Source organism: Notothenia rossii, assembly GCF_949606895.1.
Source record: "Notothenia rossii genome assembly, chromosome: 11".
NCBI lineage: Eukaryota > Metazoa > Chordata > Actinopteri > Perciformes > Nototheniidae > Notothenia > Notothenia rossii.
In genome coordinates this window covers 55,745,117-55,763,983 of record NC_136910.1, presented here as the reverse complement: position 1 = coordinate 55,763,983, position 18,867 = coordinate 55,745,117, and the positions used below count along the sequence as shown (strand labels likewise).

The following is an 18,867-nucleotide window of genomic DNA, read 5'->3' as shown; positions in this document are numbered from 1 at the left end:
AGGTCTGTGAGGTAGGGGGGGGGGGGGGGGCCTGGTTGTTGAGGGCTTTGTAAGTAATGAGGAGGACTTTGAAGTGGATTCTTTGACGGACGGGGAGCCAGTGGAGGTTCTGGAGGATGGGAGTGATGTGGTCTCGGGAGCGGGTGTGGGTGAGGAGGCGGGCAGCAGAGTTCTGGATATGTTGGAGTTTATTGAGGAGGTTGGATGGTATGCCATAGAGGATGCTATTGCAGGAGTCGAGTCGTGAAGTGATGAAGGCATGAATCAACACCTTACAACAGCGTTATTGAACAGTTAAAAAATTATGAAGACAGAAATGTTCCTAGGGACAAATGTGTTTATCCAGCTCAGAAATCAGGTGACATACATACTCAAATCAAACCAAAGTCAGAGGCTTCCTTTCATCATAGTTTAATACGACTTCCTTATAATACAAATTAACTGATGCTGTTTTGTTCATTGTTTAGTGAAGATAATCTACAAGACAACAATTCTGTGACGTTTTCTCAATAACCTACAAAAATAACGTTCCTATTGAAACCTCTGGCTCCGAGCGTGCACACTAACACACACACACACACACACACACACACATACACACACACACACACATTACACAGGAGTGTTACTGTTGTTAATGCAGACACAACGCTAGAGAGCTGCGGAGAAATGAGCGTTATCACAGAGCATGTGAGAGCAGTGCAATCGACCATTTTAACATTTCTGAAAACACCACAAAGCCTTCAGGACAATATGCTCACAATGCGGCAATGACTAATAAATTAGAAGAACACAAATATAAAATAAGAAGGAGTTAATCCGAGCATTTGTGGTAACGTTGCAGAAACAAATTGAGTGAAATCAAACGGGGTGCTTCTCAACACAATCAATACTGCATTAACATAAAAGGACATGTCTTAATGTTTTGAAGTTATCTCGCTCACATGAAGTCCTACCCGGAAACGATTATGTAACTTGTGATTCGTGCAGTAAGTGTAGCTTCATTTTCAGTACAGGAAAGCAGCAGCCCATGTTTTTTGTACGCTGCTGAAATTAACAACACACTGCATTAAAAGGCATATTAAAAACATCTAAAAAACATATATATGATGACATATATTTGTTAAACAAGAGAACCCAGGCTCCGGACAATATTTGAGGGTTTCATCGTGGCATGTTTGCCTGTAAGTAAGACAGAAAGGTCAGATACATGTGAGGTCCATCAAGTGTCGCCATTTCACAGTTTGTCCACCAGAGGGCACTGACGAGTTGAACCACACACTGTAAAATCCTCCAGTATGTTAATGCTTCAAAAACTAATATCAGCTGTTGATATTAGGGTAAAAAAGCCAGTATTTTCCGGCTATAAGGATTACAATGTAACGTATGTATGTATGGAATAATTGGGATTATCACTAGGTCATAATGATCCTGATAGAATCCCTTCAAGGTAAACTTTTTGAGTTGGAACTGACACGGGAAATCGGTTCAAACTGAAATGATTAAGACTCCTAAAACCACCTCAGGCCACAATAAAAGTCAAAGTGTAGCTCAATTAGCGAGAGAGATGCACCGTGCTTTTCCCCGTGTAATCAATGTGTCTAATACAGTTATTATCTTCGCCGTTGATCGTGCATGATGGAAAACCAGCTGCAATTTGTAACATCTTTTTGCTTGTGTACCTAGAAAGGTAATATATAGTAGACCCTCCAGAAAAACGCGATTCTGCGATCGCAGAATTTACCGCATAATCAGCAAAATGGCGCAGATTTTTAAAAGGCCGCATATTTGTGGAACGCTCTCCCCGACCACATGAGAGCATCACAGACCGTGGAGGTTTTTAAAAAAGGCCTCAAAACCCACCTCTTCAATAGAGCCTTTCCCTAGACCTTTTATTTATTTATTATCACCCTTTTATCTTATTTTATTCTTTTTACTTATTTATTTTTATTTATTGCTTTTTATTCTTTTTACGATGTTAGCACTTCGGGATTTGAATGCAAATATGAAGTGCTTTATAAATTAAAGCCATTATATTTATCAAAAGGCCGCATAATCCCCGCATTTTTCCACACAAAGTTGAGGGGGAAAAAAGTTGACTCGTCTTGACGTGACGTCATCAGCTCGCGCATCACAGAAGGTAAACAACACCGTAGAGTGAACGTGTGGAGCTCACACGATGGAGAAAACACCAAGATGAAAAAATCTAATCCATCTCATTTACCGACGAACATTTCTACTAAAGACCGGGCAAAAAGTGGGGGGAAACTATTCTGCACCCCGTGCAACTGTGTGTTGGAGCATAAGAGAAAATCGACGGGGACGACCCACTTTGATTCATTCAAACATTCGAAAAGGCTTTCTGCTGCTGCGGACAAGAAAGCCAAACAACTCACGTTTAGCGAGGCATCAACCTCCAAAACCCTTTCGAGGGCTACAAGAAACGAAGTGAGTAGCCTACAAGATTGAAGCTGGTCAGATAACGAACGAGTAAATGAAAACAGAATGAGGCGGAGAAGTGTGTGTGTGTGTGTGTGTGTGTGTGTGTGTGTGTGTGTGTGTGTGTGTGTGTGTGTGTGTGTGTGTGTGTGTGTGTGTGTGTGTGTGTGTGTGTGTGTGTGTGTGTGTGTGTGTGTGTGTGTGTGTGTGTGTGTGTGTGTGTGTGTGTGTGTGTGTGTGTGTGTGATTAAAATAGCCCAATTGCTTTTACAATAAATAAACATTGAATGTGTTTCATTGAATAGTAAAGGGGTTTAACGTTAGTGGCAGGTTGTGTGTGAGAGAGAATAAATAAGACATCCCTATATTATAAAATTGTTATTCTTTTTCCCCGCATATTTCGCAACTTTCCGCAATTTCACCGCATAAAATCACATAAAAACCCGCATGTTCAGTCGCATTATCAAGGATTTTTGCCCGCGTTTTTCTGGAGGGTCTAATATAGAAGCTAAGAGTGACGTTAGGAAACTAAACCTGGGGATCAAACCTCAGTGCCTGTAGTGGTAATAAAAACAAACTAATACTTTAACATCTAAGTTTTTCCACAAAGGCATTTACCATAAACTCAAGATTTGCAGATTTAGTGCGAGCTGCAGTTTTCTCGATGTAACAAGTGAACGTTTCTGCTTCTAATGCCGAGGTCTGCAGTTAATACTAAAACTTAGCAGTACAGTAAAATGTAACAGGTGCTATCAATGAACTCTGGTTAAATGTAACTTGTTCAAACACTTAGTTCATGCCTGGCTCTACTCTTTATCAAGGAGGGGACACTGGGAGTGTTCCTCTTAGTATACAGTCTGTAAATGTGTTTATGTTCATAGTATTTTAAAGTAAAAGTACTGAAAAAAGTGTTCTTCACTTATACGTTAATCTATATATAAAACAAAAACCATGAGCAGAGTGGTACGGTGTGAAAGGCTATCCCACCGTCACACCAGTATATCACAGTAATATGTAGTGAGCAATGACAGGCGTCCCCCATCACTCACGGGGCATTTCCTTTAGTCTTTGCAACACATATAATGGGAGGGGTTACCATGATTTCGGCCAATCACAGCGCATTGGGGTTGATGAACACAAAAGGCCGACATAATGCCGCTCTCACTGGATTTCAGAGAGCCGTCCATCAGAAGAAAATGCCCTCCTATGTAATCCTTTGTAGTTTGGAACAAGTCCTCCACGATTCTCTCGAGGAAATAAATGGATTTAAAGTCATCATACGAGTGGGATTGCATCTGTGCTGTCCGACAATGAGCGATTCCATCCCATCATAACGGTGTTGGTAGTGGGTTTCAGACGCAGATCCTCAGAGTTTAACTTCCTGTACACACTAAGAACAAAGACGGTGTGGACCCTCAGGCCTCCGAGCTCAGGGGGGTCCTGGTGGGGCTGGGGGGGAGCCGGGCCGCTGCACTGTGCTCTGTGCGGAAACTGTAGTCATACTGGCAGAGGAAGGGGTACATTATTACTATTTAAGGCTTTTGCACAATTTAAAATACACAAACATAACAGATAACATGATAAACAGTGCAGGAAGAGGCAACATGTAAAACCTCTAGATTAAATAATTTTAAAAATCACAATTTTATATAAAACACAACATCAATATACAAACAATTGCTTGAATTCAATAAAAATGGACAAGATATTCTAATTTAAATATACTAACTCTGATGTGACTGTGAACCAGGGTTGCGTTCCGATAATCCAAAAATCAGCTCCTAAGTTCTAACCCTATCTCCTATTCCTTGACCTCTGAGTGAAACGTCACGGGGTTAAGGGATAGTGGATAGGAGAATTCAAAAGGACTTAGGAGAAGAGACTGCGGTACTTTAGAGAATCCGACTGCACTTTCACTATCTGACGTGTTTGTGATGCGCCAGCGGACGTCCTGAATGTGCGTCTGCTGCTGTGGGGAAACTATGGAAACTACAGTTTTCTATACAGCGGACTACAACATGGATGTTTAATAAGAACGAGGGAATCATCTAGAGACTCTGCACCGTGCTCTGATGCTGTTGCTTTATGCTTTATGAACAACAGAGAAACATATTCTTCATGACCAAAGTTGTTATTGAAATAAAAAAGGAAAGTGAAACTTATGCTCGTCACCCTCTCCCTCCGGTCCACATTAATACAAATGATCCCAATACGTATGATTGTATGAACATATCTTAAAATCAATACAAATGTATTTATTATAAATGTTAGTCTTTAACATCTATCACTGTGTATATCACCATTCAAGCATCTTTTAAAAGTTGAACAAACTCCACACAGCTCAGTGAAATGTCTTTATTTGATCATTTCAGTAAAAACTAACGTTCATATTTCTCTTTTTGATTATAATACTGATGAACGTTCAAAACAAAGCACTTGGGCAACTTACCACATACGTTTTAAAATGCTTAATAAGCACCGTAACTTTCATGATATCATTTCTCTATCATAATCGTTTGTTTCCGTGAACGGCCGACTGTTGTGTGACGCAAATGTTGCGGCTGCAAAGCATTGTGGGGCAGCATTTTCTCCTCTCCTTTCGGTAAGGGAGGTCCAGTGGTTCCTAAGCTAAAGGAGGTTATAAAGGAAGTTTGAAACCTCCTTTCCTTTCATTTGGAGAATTGGATCGGCACTTATCATGGCTGCCACTGAGGGACTTCCGGGTCATTTCACTCGGTTAGGAAGGTTCCTACGCTAAATGGACTATTGGAACGCAACCCAGGTCTCATTCAGGGGTCATGTGATTATTTTAAAGCCATGCCGCCAGTTTTCTGCTCTGATTGGAAGGCCGTTACAGAGCTTTGTTCCCTTGATTAGTGGCGTTTTGCATAAGAACGACTCTGTGAATTTAGTAGGTATTAAAGTGCCTTTACCTGAAATGATTTTATAAAATAAAACAACTATTTGATGTCATAATCTGTACAAAGCGTGTCTGAAGGGACACACTTTCATGGAGAGTAGTTGGGAAAGCCCATACTATGTTACAATGAGGAAGGTATGGATGAATTAGACTAGGTAATATCACACACGGGAGACAGCAGATGACCTCTGGTAGACACAGTGTGTTGTAAATATATCATTGAGGTGTCATTTAGTTATATTTTGTCTCTACTGTTTCTGTTTCTCTCCACAGCTGTAATACACATGTCTGATGTCCCTCTGTCTGCTACTATTGACACACAGTAGGGTGACCATTGTTATGCAGTTAGCAGACAGATGTTACTGCTGTAATCAACATGTCTCTGTGCTCTGTTCCCATTGGTTAGACAGACATGTGTATTCTAAATAACTGGTGTTTGTGTATACTCAGGGTTTGATATCTGCAACTGGAGACTAGTAATGGCGCATTTCCACTGCAGGGCCTCGCAGGGCTTAGTACGGTATAGTTAGGCCTCGTTAGGCCAGGCTCACTTTATGCTGCGTTCCCATTACAGTTTAGGAACTGGGGCAGTAACTATAGTAACGCAGTGTAGGTGGAGCCGTGACGTCATCTTCAATGAGAACCACAAAACCAACATCAGCGGTTAGCGGTTAGCCCTCAGAGCTCACAGCTCCTCATATCTGTTCAGAAACTAGACAAAAGTTAAACAAGTACAAACCACAGACTGTCTGTGTCATGGAGAATACAGTCGCTGGTTTATTTATGTCTGTAGGCCGTTGTTGTGAGTGTGGACGGTCGGAGCAGATACTGCGTTAGCTTAGCCAAGCTCCATTCAGAAAACACGCATTTTAAAAGGTTTTTCGCCTGCCGTCTGTCTGCAGACTTGTCAAAGCATTAATTCATGGTTTTTACTAACCAGTATCAGTATGTTGTTACTTCGGCATCATTTTGAAACGTGTATTACAATTAAATCACGGTCAAATATGTTCATTTTGTTGTAGTTGTAGCCCCCTAGCCAGCGATTCTCTCTCTAGTTTAGCATACTCAGCCCGGTTGTTGGCCCGGAGAGAACCTGGATTTCGGAACTACCCCTAGTGGAAACGCAACAAAAAGGGGGCCGGGTTTGGCACGGCACGCTTAAACTGTGCTACGTGCTGCAGTGGAAATGCGCCATAAGTCATCATAAAAGATAGATTTTAAATGACTTTGTTTCTCTGAAATAAACTTAAAGTGGACCTATCATGCTATATTTGAATAATATAGTGTAGGACCATACCTATATAAGGCATATTTATACTTTTTATTTTTCAAAATACCAAACAGATCATGCATTTTAGCCATTCCTCATTTCGCTCAATTGAACACTGTCTTTGCATGGGCTGATTCTGTGAGAACAGCACCATCTACAGGCCTGGCATATGTACTACAGCGTCTCCAGCGCTTTGAACGGCAATGTCCGTGGCTGTCTCCTCCTGATTGGTGGAGTTGGCCCAATAGGCGTAGCGCAACTTCTGTGACGTCATAAAAGTGTTCAAATCTGGATCAGTCTGTATCAGATCCGTTGCAGCCCCTTTTTAAGAGATTTGGGTATGGAGGAAAATAGAGAGGGTTGTGTTTTCTGACACTTGGTGAGTTCCCTGGAACACCGGGGACACATATTCATGGATAAAAGTGCATTTTGCATGATAGGTCACCTTTAATTTCCCAACAATTTATACTATTAAAATGAGATGAACTGTAGTAACTCAATAACATTGTTCTACTAACCTCTTTCTCGATCTCAGCCAGTGACTTGATGGTAATGCCCATCAGGTCCACCTGCTGCAGCTGCACATGGAGAGCAGACAGTGGTTTAGTCAACAAATATAGAAACCTGTGAGTCTCCATCAGGCCGGGCCGCCAGCCAAGAGGAAACTGTGAGGCTACTTACGTCAGACGAGGCACAGGCGAACTTATCCGAGATGATGAAAGGCACTCCATCCATCGCTGAGAGAGACAAACAAGTTCCATTTTAGAGCCACAGCAGAGCGGAAATATAAAATACATGTATTCAGGAATAGTAAAGGCAAAGCAAAGCGGTGGACCATGGAAGTTCATACATTTTAAAGTTAAAGGGGCCCCTTCATGATCATTTTCAAGTGTATTCATTGGAGAAACTCCCTCTGAAGGGAACACAGGGATGTTATCCTTTGCAGACCTTTTACATGCACCACGTCTATAGAACACACTACAGGACGGAGAAATCCCCCCAAAACCTATGAGGGTCCCTTTAAAAGCATCAATCTGTTGCACTGGGAGAGAAGTTGGATCTATGGGGAGAACTAAACAAAAACACGAGTCTGTACAGCAGTGCTTTGAGCGTAATGTCTGTCTGTCTGTCTGTCTGTCTGTCTGTCTGTCTGTCTGTGCGTGCGTGCGTGCGTGCGTGCGTGTAGATGCTGACCTGAGATGGCGTACAGGTTGGAGTTCTGGTGCTCGTAGTCCGGTCTGGTCGTGTTCTTCCCTCTGAAGCTGGCTGGGAGCGTCATGGAGATGTGTCTTTGGAAACAAAAAGAATAAAAACACAAAGCATTATCACCTGGGACTGTTTCCCACAACAAATAGTCTTTACTTCTGTGTCTGACAAACACTTGGGAACCTGCAGCAGGTGCAGAGGAATGGACTGGAAACAGCTGGAGGCTCTCAGGGGTCTTTTCTCTCCTCCCTTTATTTGGACCACAAGTCAACTCCTTTAAGGGATCAGTAAATAACTTCCTCTCATGCACTTTCCTACGGTGTTGTGGGGAGGTGTGTTTAATTGTACTTGAGTGTATCCACCTTGAAACGATCAGAAAATAACGGCTCTTCATTCATTTGTAGTTCAGTGCTGCTCCTTCTCCCGACAATGTAACATTTAGCGAAAAGCAGCTTTCTCTTTGGAGGCATGAGGTGGGACTATTTGCTTATGTGTGTAAATACATGTGGCTCGACAGCATCAGAGTGGGTGTTTTCATCCTATATTTCTCATGACACGGTTTGATGCATGTTTTAAAGGGCACCTATCATGCTGTTTTTAGGCAATAACATAGGTCTCAGATATACAAAAAACATGTCTATGAAGTATTTTTGTTGGCCAAGACGCAGGAGACGTGAGGCGACGTTCTTTGGTGTCAGTTTGGGGTGAAAGGACCTTTAAGCATCACATTTCCCAACTTCCCCTTTCCTCTAAGGCAGGGGTGTCAAACTCAAGGTACGGGGGCCAAATCCGGCCCGCGACTTAATTTTCTGTGGCCCCACAAGAGCTTGCAAAGAATATAATATGTTTATTATACGGTTACATGGCGATTTACAGAAGCACGTTGCCCATAAACTACATATCCCACAATGCATCTCAAATTTAACTTTTTTCTCAGAATTTGACTTATTTTTTTTAAATTCTACTTTTTTTTCCAAAATGTCACTTCTTCTTTTTTTTTTTTTTGGCGTTTCTTTTTAAATCATTTTGTGAGATTCTCACTGAAGAGACTTGCAATTATTTGCCGTAGACTTCTGCTTTCAGGCGTAGTTAATTATGAAGTTATTACCCTATCCGATAATAATCCAATGCAGAGGCAATAAGGTAATATAATACATTATTTTATATATATTAAATATTTATGTATGTATTTTTTATAGTCTTAAAGTTACAACCGGCCCTTTGAGTGCAACCATAATGCTGATGTGGCCCGTGATGACATTGAGTTTGACAACCCTGCTCTAAGGAGAGCACACATCCTGTTTTTTAGAATCAGACATGTGTGTAGATGCAGACCTGTCTGAGATGGACGACCGTGAATTATAGTGCACATACTTGGGCATAGCAGTGGCTGGCACCGGAGCGGGTCCACTGGAGTTCACATTCTGGATGTTGTTAGCGGAGGGAGTGTGAGAGCAGTCCTGGGCTCGGGGTACGTTCCCCATGCGGTACCAGATGCCCATGTTGTTGAGCTCTCTGTAAGACAAGGGAATAAACACTGTTAAGCAGAAGCACTCCATTTTACATTCCACATTAATCGAATATAGGGAGGAGGTCGTTCTGAGATGTATGCTTCTTTAATTCTCTTTAAGCACACACTTGAAGTTTTTAGTTTCAAACCTCCACATCTAAGTGAATCACATATGTTATTTTCTATTTCTAGGATTAAAACCATATTCAATGTATTTTTGAATATATATTTTAATGTAATTATAGTTTTCTTGTTTTATTTGATGTAAGCACCACGACACCAAATGTGGGAACCTGCCTGGTAATAAAACTGATTCTGAAACTTCAATGCTTTTGCTTTCACAAGTCAAGTCTTGAATCTGTCTTTGTTGTCTTTCCCTTGGATTATATACACGAAGAGACACGCCTGGCCGCTGTGTAAGGTTGCAAAGGGGCGGAACATTTCCATGGGAAGTTAAGGTGGGGAATTTTGGAAATGCTCCATATTGGAAACTTTCCATGGGAACTAACTGGGAATCGAGGGTAATGTAATCGAATTGTATCATTTTATTTTTAAATGAGCAGTTGCGACTTCCGACTGATTTCGATAGAGCGGGTAACATATGAGCACAGCCCCCCCAAGAGAAAGGTATCTGAGGAAAAAATCGTGTTTTCCAAGAAAAGTGTGAGAAAGAATATCTTTTCACTGAATTCAGGGGTGAACCACAACGTTGATTATGTTTACAGATCGTTGCTGTAATGAAAGTAAGCAACTTGAGCCGCCACTACTACTAATTTGTGTGTGTGTGTGTTCCAAGTGAATCTGCGGCCCCCTGGTGGTCAGTACATACATTATGTGGCCACCACCACCATCCAAATTGCCCATCCCTGCAATTGATCTTTTATTCGACATTAGCCTTTAACTTTCTGTGTTAAAGGTGGGGTAGGTAAATTTTGAGAAACCAGCTCGAGTGCGCTAGAATTTGAAAATACACAGCCGGAAAAAAATCTGCCCCTTCCTTACAGAGCCCCTCCTCCAACACACACGAACGCGCACATGACCAATGAGGGCACGAGATAAGTTTGTGCACAGATGGAAGGCTGACAGGCAGGTAGGCCATCCAGTTACTTTAGCCGGGCCGGCTCAGATGATTGGTCGTGCTTTTTACAGCGCCACGGCTTCCACAGAGGATATTTTTTTATGGATTTTTGATCAAAGCATTTCATGTATTCATTGCTATCAGGATGTTAAGAGCATTCCATGGAATATAACAAAAAGGGTTTCTGAAGTGAATTACCTTAGAGTACAGCAGTATAGACGGAGACAAAAAGAATAACACTATTAGATCAAAAGGAATGCAGACAGTTAAGCAGTATCTATTAAATAATTGAACATGTGGAATACTGTGTGGTAGCGGGATGATTGCAGTGGTAAATATAACATTTAAAAAAGCTGCTCACCCTATGAAGGTGTACTGAGGGGGGGCTTGTTTGGAGCGCCCCAGGATGCGGATGTCGCAGATGGCCGCCTCTGTGGAGTCCCGAGGAATAAACTTGATGCAGAGTCGCCTCTTCCTGAAGGCCTGCTCCTCTGTGGGAAAACCAGCACACCGAGCTCAATCACTCTACACCACTAGAGACCTTAGGGGTAGTTACTGAAAGATCACCTATTGTGCAGAATCCTCTTCTCCATGTCTCTTCTACATCAACACGTGTCCCCTCTTCTTCATGTCTCTTCTACATCAACATGTGTCCCCTCTTCTCCATGTCTCTTCTACATCAACATGTGTCCCCTCTTCTTCATCTCTCTTCTACATCAACATGTGTCCCCTCTTCTTCATGTCTCTTCTACATCAACATGTGTCCCCTCTTCTCCATGTCTCTTCTACATCAACATGTGTCCCTTCTTCTTCATGTCTCTTCTACATCAACCTGTGTCCCCTCTTCTCCATGTCTCTTCTACATCAACATGTGTCCCCTCTTCTTCATGTCTCTTCTACATTAACCTGTGTCCCCTCTTCTCCATGTCTCTTCTACATCAACCTGTGTCCCCTCTTCTTCATGTCTCTTCTACATCAACCTGTGTCCCCTCTTCTCCATGTCTCTTCTACATCAACATGTGTCCCCTCTTCTCCATGTCTCTTCTACATCAACATGTGTCCCCTCTTCTTCATCTCTCTTCTACATCAACATGTGTCCCCTCTTCTTCATCAACCTGTGTCCCCTCTTCTTCATGTCTCTTCTACATCAACATGTGTCCCCTCTTCTTCATGTCTCTTCTACATCAACCTGTGTCCCCTCTTCTCCATGTCTCTTCTACATCAACATGTGTCCCCTCTTCTTCATGTCTCTTCTACATCAACATGTGTCCCCTCTTCTTCATGTCTCTTCTACATCAACATGTGTCCCCTCTTCTTCATGTCTCTTCTACATCAACATGTGTCCCCTCTTCTCCATGTCTCTTCTACATCAACATGTGTTCTCTCTATTTCATGTCTCTTCTACATCAACATGTGTCCCCTCTTCTCCATGTCTCTTCTACATCAACATGTGTTCTCTCTATTTCATGTCTCCTCTACATCAACATGTGTCCCCTCTTCTTCATGTCTCTTCTACATCAACATGTGTCCCCTCTTCTTCATGTCTCTTCTACATCAACATGTGTCCCCTCTTCTTCATGTCTCTTCTACATCAACATGTGTCCCCTCTTCTCCATGTCTCTTCTACATCAACATGTGTCCCCTCTTCTTCATGTCTCTTCTACATCAACATGTGTCCCCTCTTCTTCATGTCTCTTCTACATCAACATGTGTCCCCTCTTCTTCATATCTCTTCTACATCAACATGTGTCCCCTCTTCTCCATGTCTCTTCTACATCAACATGTGTCCCCTCTTCTTCATGTCTCTTCTACATCAACATGTGTCCCCTCTTCTCCATGTCTCTTCTACATCAACATGTGTCCCCTCTTCTTCATGTCTCTTCTACATCAACATGTGTTCTCTCTATTTCATGTCTCTTCTACATCAACATGTGTCCCCTCTTCTCCATGTCTCTTCTACATCAACATGTGTCCCCTCTTCTTCATGTCTCTTCTACATCAACATGTGTCCCCTCTTCTGCATGTCTCTTCTACATCAACATGTGTCCCCTCTTCTTCATGTCTCTTCTACATCAACATGTGTCCCCTCTTCTTCATGTCTCCTCTACATCAACATGTGTCCCCTCTTCTTCATGTCTCTTCTACATCAACATGTGTCCCCTCTTCTTCATGTCTCCTCTACATCAACATGTGTCCCTTCTGTGGAAAGAGACTCTGAAAGTTTCAGGAACAAAGATTCTCTCTCTTTTTGTCCTGATCCATTTCTATAAAAACCTGTCTGAAAATGAGCTGATCAGATTTTGGCCACTTTATGATGTTTTGTCTTGTGTAACCATTAGCCAATCACCAACCAAGGTAAGCCCCCCCCCCCCCCCCCCTTATCACCTGCATCTCCCCCTAGAGCACCATTGTGTTCTTTTTAAACTAATCATCTCTCAGAGGGGCGTGGCCAGCAGCAGCTCATTAGCATTTAAAGCTACAGACACAGAATCAGCACTTTTGAAACAGAGGGGATCATGGGATGCTGCAATGATCTGTTTGGTATTTCGTAGGGATGTAACGATATACCGAATATCGCGATAAATAAACGTCTCAATACTGTCGTGAGACTGACAAAATCTACAACAATTTATAAAAAATAAAAAAAGGGTTAGGGTTATTTGGTTAACGCGACCACTGCTGTCCCAGCAACATCAGTACCAAGCGAGAGAGTTTTTTCCACAGCAGGGGATATTGTAAACGCCCAAACATCCCAGCTTCTACCTGGAAATGTGGACATGCTCATATTCCGTCTGATGATGCTGAGTGAGTGAGTGAGAGAGTTACTTGAAAAACTAAAGTGAAACTTGATTTATTTTATTGCAGGGTCTGATTATTAAATGTCCTTGTTTATTTGTGAGGTGCAGTGGCACAAAGAAAATGCCTGCTTTGTTTGGTAGTACTAGTAGGTATAAAAACACTGGTTGTTCTTGTTCCAGTCTGCTACTCTCACTTTGTTTTTGACACTTTAAAATACTACTATCCTACTAAAACGCTGTACAAATCAGATTTATTATTTAAAAAAGAAAAACATTTCAAGTACATTTTTTTAAAATTTCCAAATAGATTTTTCCCCCCCAAATTTAAAAAAAAAAAAATTCAATATCGCGATAAATACCGTACCGTGAGTTTTTGGTATCGTTACATCCCGAGTATTTCGACATGTTTTGTATATATCTGAGACTTGTAATATATTGATGAAAAACAGTATAATAGGGGACCTTTAACAAAGCTGCTCTTCCATCTTTGGGGATTTAATGACTTCATTTGGATTATTTTCAGGCAAATTGTTTTTGCACACAGCGATGCTATCAGTGTATTTCTACTGGACTTGAGAACTTACGAGTGTCAACAGTCTCCTGGATGGGGATGAATCCAACAGGCAGAGTGTCCTTTATATCAATCAGCTTCATGTCCACCAGAACATTGCCTAAATGGCTCTGAAGAAGAAGATCAAATCATTCAAATGCTACATGTATGACGTAAGATTGTAACATGCAACGGCAGGTCGGTGAGAGGAGAGGACTTACATTTTCTTTCGAGAAGACCCTGGTGAAGCACAGGTAGCGCGTCACCTTGGATTTGAAGAGGCCGTCTTTCCACAGGTCAGCGTCCAGGCCGTCTGTGGTGGTGGACACCTGGAGGCAGAGAGGTCAAACTGAAGCTGAAACAACGGTCACCATATCTGGAGCTCAGAGCCTTCTTTAAACACGTCGTCCACCTTTCCCTCCACCTGGAATAATCACATCTGATTTCTTAGACTGGCTTTTATTTAAGCTTTTATGCTTATATCTTTTAGCTTTAAGGTTATTTGTATAGTTACATTAACATTTGGTGAAAATACTTGTCTGGAGTATACTTTTTTTACGCTAAACTGTATCTTAAAAATACTTAATTTGTATTATCCTTATATATATTTTTTTTTTTTACCTACTTTGCAACTTATTTTATTAGTTTGTTTATGTTCACACCACCAGATACCAAAGCAAATTCCTTGTATGTGTAAACGTACCTGGCAATAACTTGATTCTGATTCTGATATATAAGCTAATATCTTTTAACTGCTGAATTGAACGCCTTATCTTTGGAGCATTTTTGCTCATCTCAGCTCCGTCTCACCAACAGCTGTTTCCTGTCGGAGCGTCCACCTTTCCTCCCTGTCCCCTTAACAATCGCATGCTCTATTCAGTTAAACATTTGAATTGGGCAGAGCTAAATTACAACGTTATGATGATGTGTTCAAATGGAGTCACATGTAAAAACAGTAGGGGTCACGATTCGGTTCACAATCGATTCGCGATTCAAAATAGCTCAGGAGTCCGCCCTGTGAGTCATGACGAGCGGACAGAGCGAGGAGGATTTCCTAGTTTGTTTCCCCGGATGCTGCATAAAGTCTAAGTGCCATGTGAGCGGGACATTACGGAGCTCACGCCGTAGAAAAAAAAATGGAAAACAGCGTTGCGGCAAGACTGAAAAATGTGAATCGATTCTTGGAATAAAACTGAATCCATTATGGCTAGAAGCGGTATTAACTAGCAGATTCAGAATTGTTAAATACTAATTGATACCCAGCCCTTGGTGTGAGTTCAGTAACTCACCACATCATATCCGCTGGGGGCCCGGTTCCTGGAGGCCACTACTCCAACTCCAGTGATTGGGTCCATTGGCATCTCTGGCAAAGCCTCAGAAAGTTCCCGAACTTCAGGCATCTTCGTAGCGTTCTGCAACAAAAGCACCGTGACAGGTTAAACATTTTAACGAGAGATGCTTGGATGGGTGATTTGACCTGGAATGAAGGTGAGCTAAATGTGCTCTTCCATTTCCTTTAACGGCTGGACTTTTTAATCTACACGTACAGATATTGGGCTGTCAGGTCTGATGTTATGATCTAAGCTTTGTCAATTATCTAAAATGTGTTTATATCAAAACTGTGACCTAGGGAATTGGCATTGATGCTGAATGTTTAAAATACTTGTCTTCCTGCTTTCTTATCTGCTCTTTAATCTGTCTGACAGAAAACAGCTGAGGATACATGCACACAAAGCAGACAGAAGTGTAGGGTAGGCTATCATTTACAAATAGGCTTGATAGTGAATATGATTCTATTTTTAGAATTAGATTCTAGCTTATGACTGTTTTTCGACACATGTGATCCAAACCTTTCCAAAAGCCCGAGAGCTATGAAATCATTTACAAATTCACAAAAAAATGGTATGATGTTCAATCCATACTTGTTGGCATTACCTTTCAAAAACAACATCTTCACTGCGCTCAAAAAAACGGTTTGCTCTCCTGCTTGCTGCACACAAAGGGAGGCATGCACTGAAGAATTAGATTAGAACATCAAAACAAAGAATTGAATATACCACAACACGGGGATGCACAATAAACACAATTGTAATGACTCCATACCTGACCTGCTCTGCTCAGGCTGTGTGTCAAATGAAGCCCTTCCTAAAGAGCCAGACACCAGCCAGTGATCCAGATGTCATGCCCTAACTTTTGGAGGGCTATCATCCCACTGCAGACACACCCAGCAGCTGCATCCTGTGAATGTCTTCCTTTAATGTTGCAACTACAGTCCAGAGGGGAAAGGTGATATCTGTTTATCTGTTGGATCATAGCCTAAAACAGCAGGTCCATCTGCTTTTTGCTGTGGTATCTCCATTCACAATGTGTTTACAAATGTGATGGTCTAAATGAGCTTAACATGTTCTATCCTGGTAATATAACATTATAATTGAGCTGTCAAGTGCATGAGAGTGGTTCATTCTACACATATTCCTGTATTTTATTTAAATCTCAATACATATTGCAATACATTCCTGATCTGGTAGGTAGGGTGTGACCCGCATTTTGTACAATTGCAGGCATGTAGATGTGAAAGCAGGGCTCGGTTTATTTAAGTGCAATAAAAATACGCTGCACAATAATTCTGATATCAACTGGATATCCTGGTTATAATTTTGAACCTAATTGTGCAGGCCTTACAGCAATTTAGCAGAATGATAATAAACATTCAGGGCAGGATTTAGACAGAGAAAGGAACCTTATTTAAGCTGCCTGGATACCAGAGGCCTCCTGCATAGCATGGCCTTAACTACCACAGTCATCTGTTCTGAGCTGTGACTCAGAGAGAGTCAACAAAAGGCTGGCTGGCTCAATATTAGTGTATCTCAGGTTGAAGAACAAACATCTTCAAATAACTGTTTATTTAGCCAACAGTCTAAAAACCCAGATGTTTTCCTATCCAGTCCTGAGCCTCTCACATAGCTCTATGTTAAGATTAGTATCACAGATGGGGAAAATACACTGCATTTTTCAAGGCTGAGCAATAAGGTCTGACAATCCAATGAAAGGACATGCATGCATACACACAGTCTGAGAGGAAGTGCTGCATGACTTAGCCAGGGAAGAATGGTATTGTGGGATTACAGATAACCTAGTGATTCTTTTTAAGTGAATCAATCAGTCTTAAAAAAGTAAAAATGACAAATTAACATTAAACATATAAGTGGCAGCTAGGTATTTAATGTCTGTTTGGTGTGTCAGTGCATTTAAGATACAGTCATGCATTGCAGAGCTCACAAAACTCCATTTAAAAATCACATTGTTTACTCAAAACAAACGCCTTTATATATACAGTGTTATGACAACCACAAGTGACATATTAATGTGTTTATTTCGAAACGTCTGTGTTTATAACCGGTTTAACCTACTAGTACACTGCGTAAAAAATGAGTTATGAGTACAAACCGGCGAAACCAATTTACAAAATGTATTGAAAAGTATAGTAACCAACGTAAGCTAATAGCTGTATACACACATTAGCATCAATTACCATTATAGCCTATAGAGACAATAGTTAAAACATTTATTGTGCAATTTGGAGTGGTTATGGGGGTTAATGAGGATGCTGAGTCCATTTCTGGCATATACAGCATTACAAATGGCAGTTTAAAACAGAAAATGTCCATATGTGTACTCTCTTTGAACTGATTTTGATACATTTTGGGTCGATTTGGAAGATATAGGAGACCTGGGATCGAACAGAACAGCTTATTTATTTGGAAAACAAAAAGGTCCACAATAGAGGCAATCCCTTTACTTTCGTGCTCTCTATATCCAATGGTCGCAACACTACTCATATAAGTCAACATTAGCCTACAGAGAGTACAAATATGGCCAACTTTCAGGTTAAACCTGACATTTTTTTTTACACGGACCGTTGATTGAAGATAGGTTAGCTATACGACACAGCTAACAAGCTAGCAAGCTAACGTTCGCTTGTAACCAAACACCAACTGACACCAACGGGCAAAGCTGTGAGCGTTAGCTTTTTTATTTTCAACACTTATTTTACAATGCTCAGTTTATATCTGAATGTATATTTAAGTCACTGTAATAACGTTATCCCACCGTTTGTGATAAGAAAGGTCTATAAAGTGTCGCCTAAACACACACTGCTAATGCTAAGCTAACTAACCGAGTAATCAACTTACCAGGCGAGGTTAGCAGTTGGATTCCACCGAGCTGTATTTTCTTCTGTGTCCGTTCTTTCACAGCTTTAGGGAGACTTGCATGTTTACGAAATTGCTCAAATCAACGAAACAATGCAACACATGAGCTGCTGCTGCTGCTGCTATGTTTATGTTTGCATTGTGGTTCTCCAGCTAGTGTGCCATCATGGGTGGAGCTGTCGGAGGTGATTGTGATCCGGGGAGCGATCAGTGGAGAAGGGGCCCCCCCCCCCGCCTGGAGCCTCCGCATTGAACCTCCATGTAAACACCTATGGTAAACACTCACACTTGCAAATGATGGGCAGAGGTGGAAGTACTCAGATTGGGTACTTAATAAAAGTAGATCTACAAGAGAGCAGGTTTTAAAAAAGGACAAAAGTGTTGGTAAAAAAAGTAATTCCAGTATGGCCCATATCAGTTTTAAAAATACAACATGTTCGTATTATTATTATGAATGCATTCATGTCAATGATGCACTTGGTAAATGATGGGATTATTTACATTACTTATTACTGCTGGGTAGCCTGACATATACTAGCTATCACATACTGATTTTTTTTGTTGATTTATATTCTGTATTATAAATCCGTACCTGCAAAGTAGTTAGTAAACAGAATTGTAAAATAAATGTAGTGGAATAAAAGGTTTTTAAAAATGCCTTGAAAATTTAGTAAAGTAACATCATGGGAAAAATACTCAGGTGAAGTAAAAGTACCTCAGTATTGTGCTTAAGTACAGTAGAGTAAATGTACTAAGTTACCTTGAATCACTGGTCTTGGGGGTTTCTTTATAAAACTGTTGGTGTAGAGGACTCCCTTTATCTCTTCAGAATCCTCGTAAAAATACATGAATGTAGGGCTATTTTTTTTTATGAACAATCAGGAA

The 18,867-nt window shown here is 41.1% G+C and overlaps 1 protein-coding gene across 3 annotated transcripts; it reads right to left on the bottom strand.

Moving 5' to 3' along the window:
• Positions 1–395: 395 nt before the first annotated feature.
• Positions 396–18,238, bottom strand: mvb12ba (multivesicular body subunit 12Ba). Of its 3 annotated transcripts, XM_079659437.1 has the most exons (12): positions 17,965–18,238; positions 15,875–16,037; positions 15,707–15,761; positions 15,061–15,183; positions 13,993–14,100; positions 13,806–13,902; positions 10,785–10,914; positions 9,210–9,350; positions 7,824–7,918; positions 7,311–7,366; positions 7,148–7,207; positions 396–3,941 (listed from the first exon to the last, which is right to left on the bottom strand). In XM_079659437.1, the coding sequence occupies exons 4-12, from the start codon at positions 15,169–15,171 to the stop codon at positions 3,855–3,857; spliced, it is 885 nt and encodes a 294-aa protein (XP_079515563.1). In that variant the 5' UTR covers positions 15,172–15,183; positions 15,707–15,761; positions 15,875–16,037; positions 17,965–18,238; the 3' UTR covers positions 396–3,854. The 3 variants fall into 3 exon arrangements, with proteins under 3 accessions (XP_079515563.1, XP_079515562.1, XP_079515561.1); XM_079659436.1 differs by lacking the exon at positions 15,875–16,037; XM_079659435.1 differs by lacking the exons at positions 15,707–15,761; positions 15,875–16,037 and having other exon boundaries at positions 17,965–18,236.
• Between the last annotated feature and the right edge of the window lie 629 nt (positions 18,239–18,867).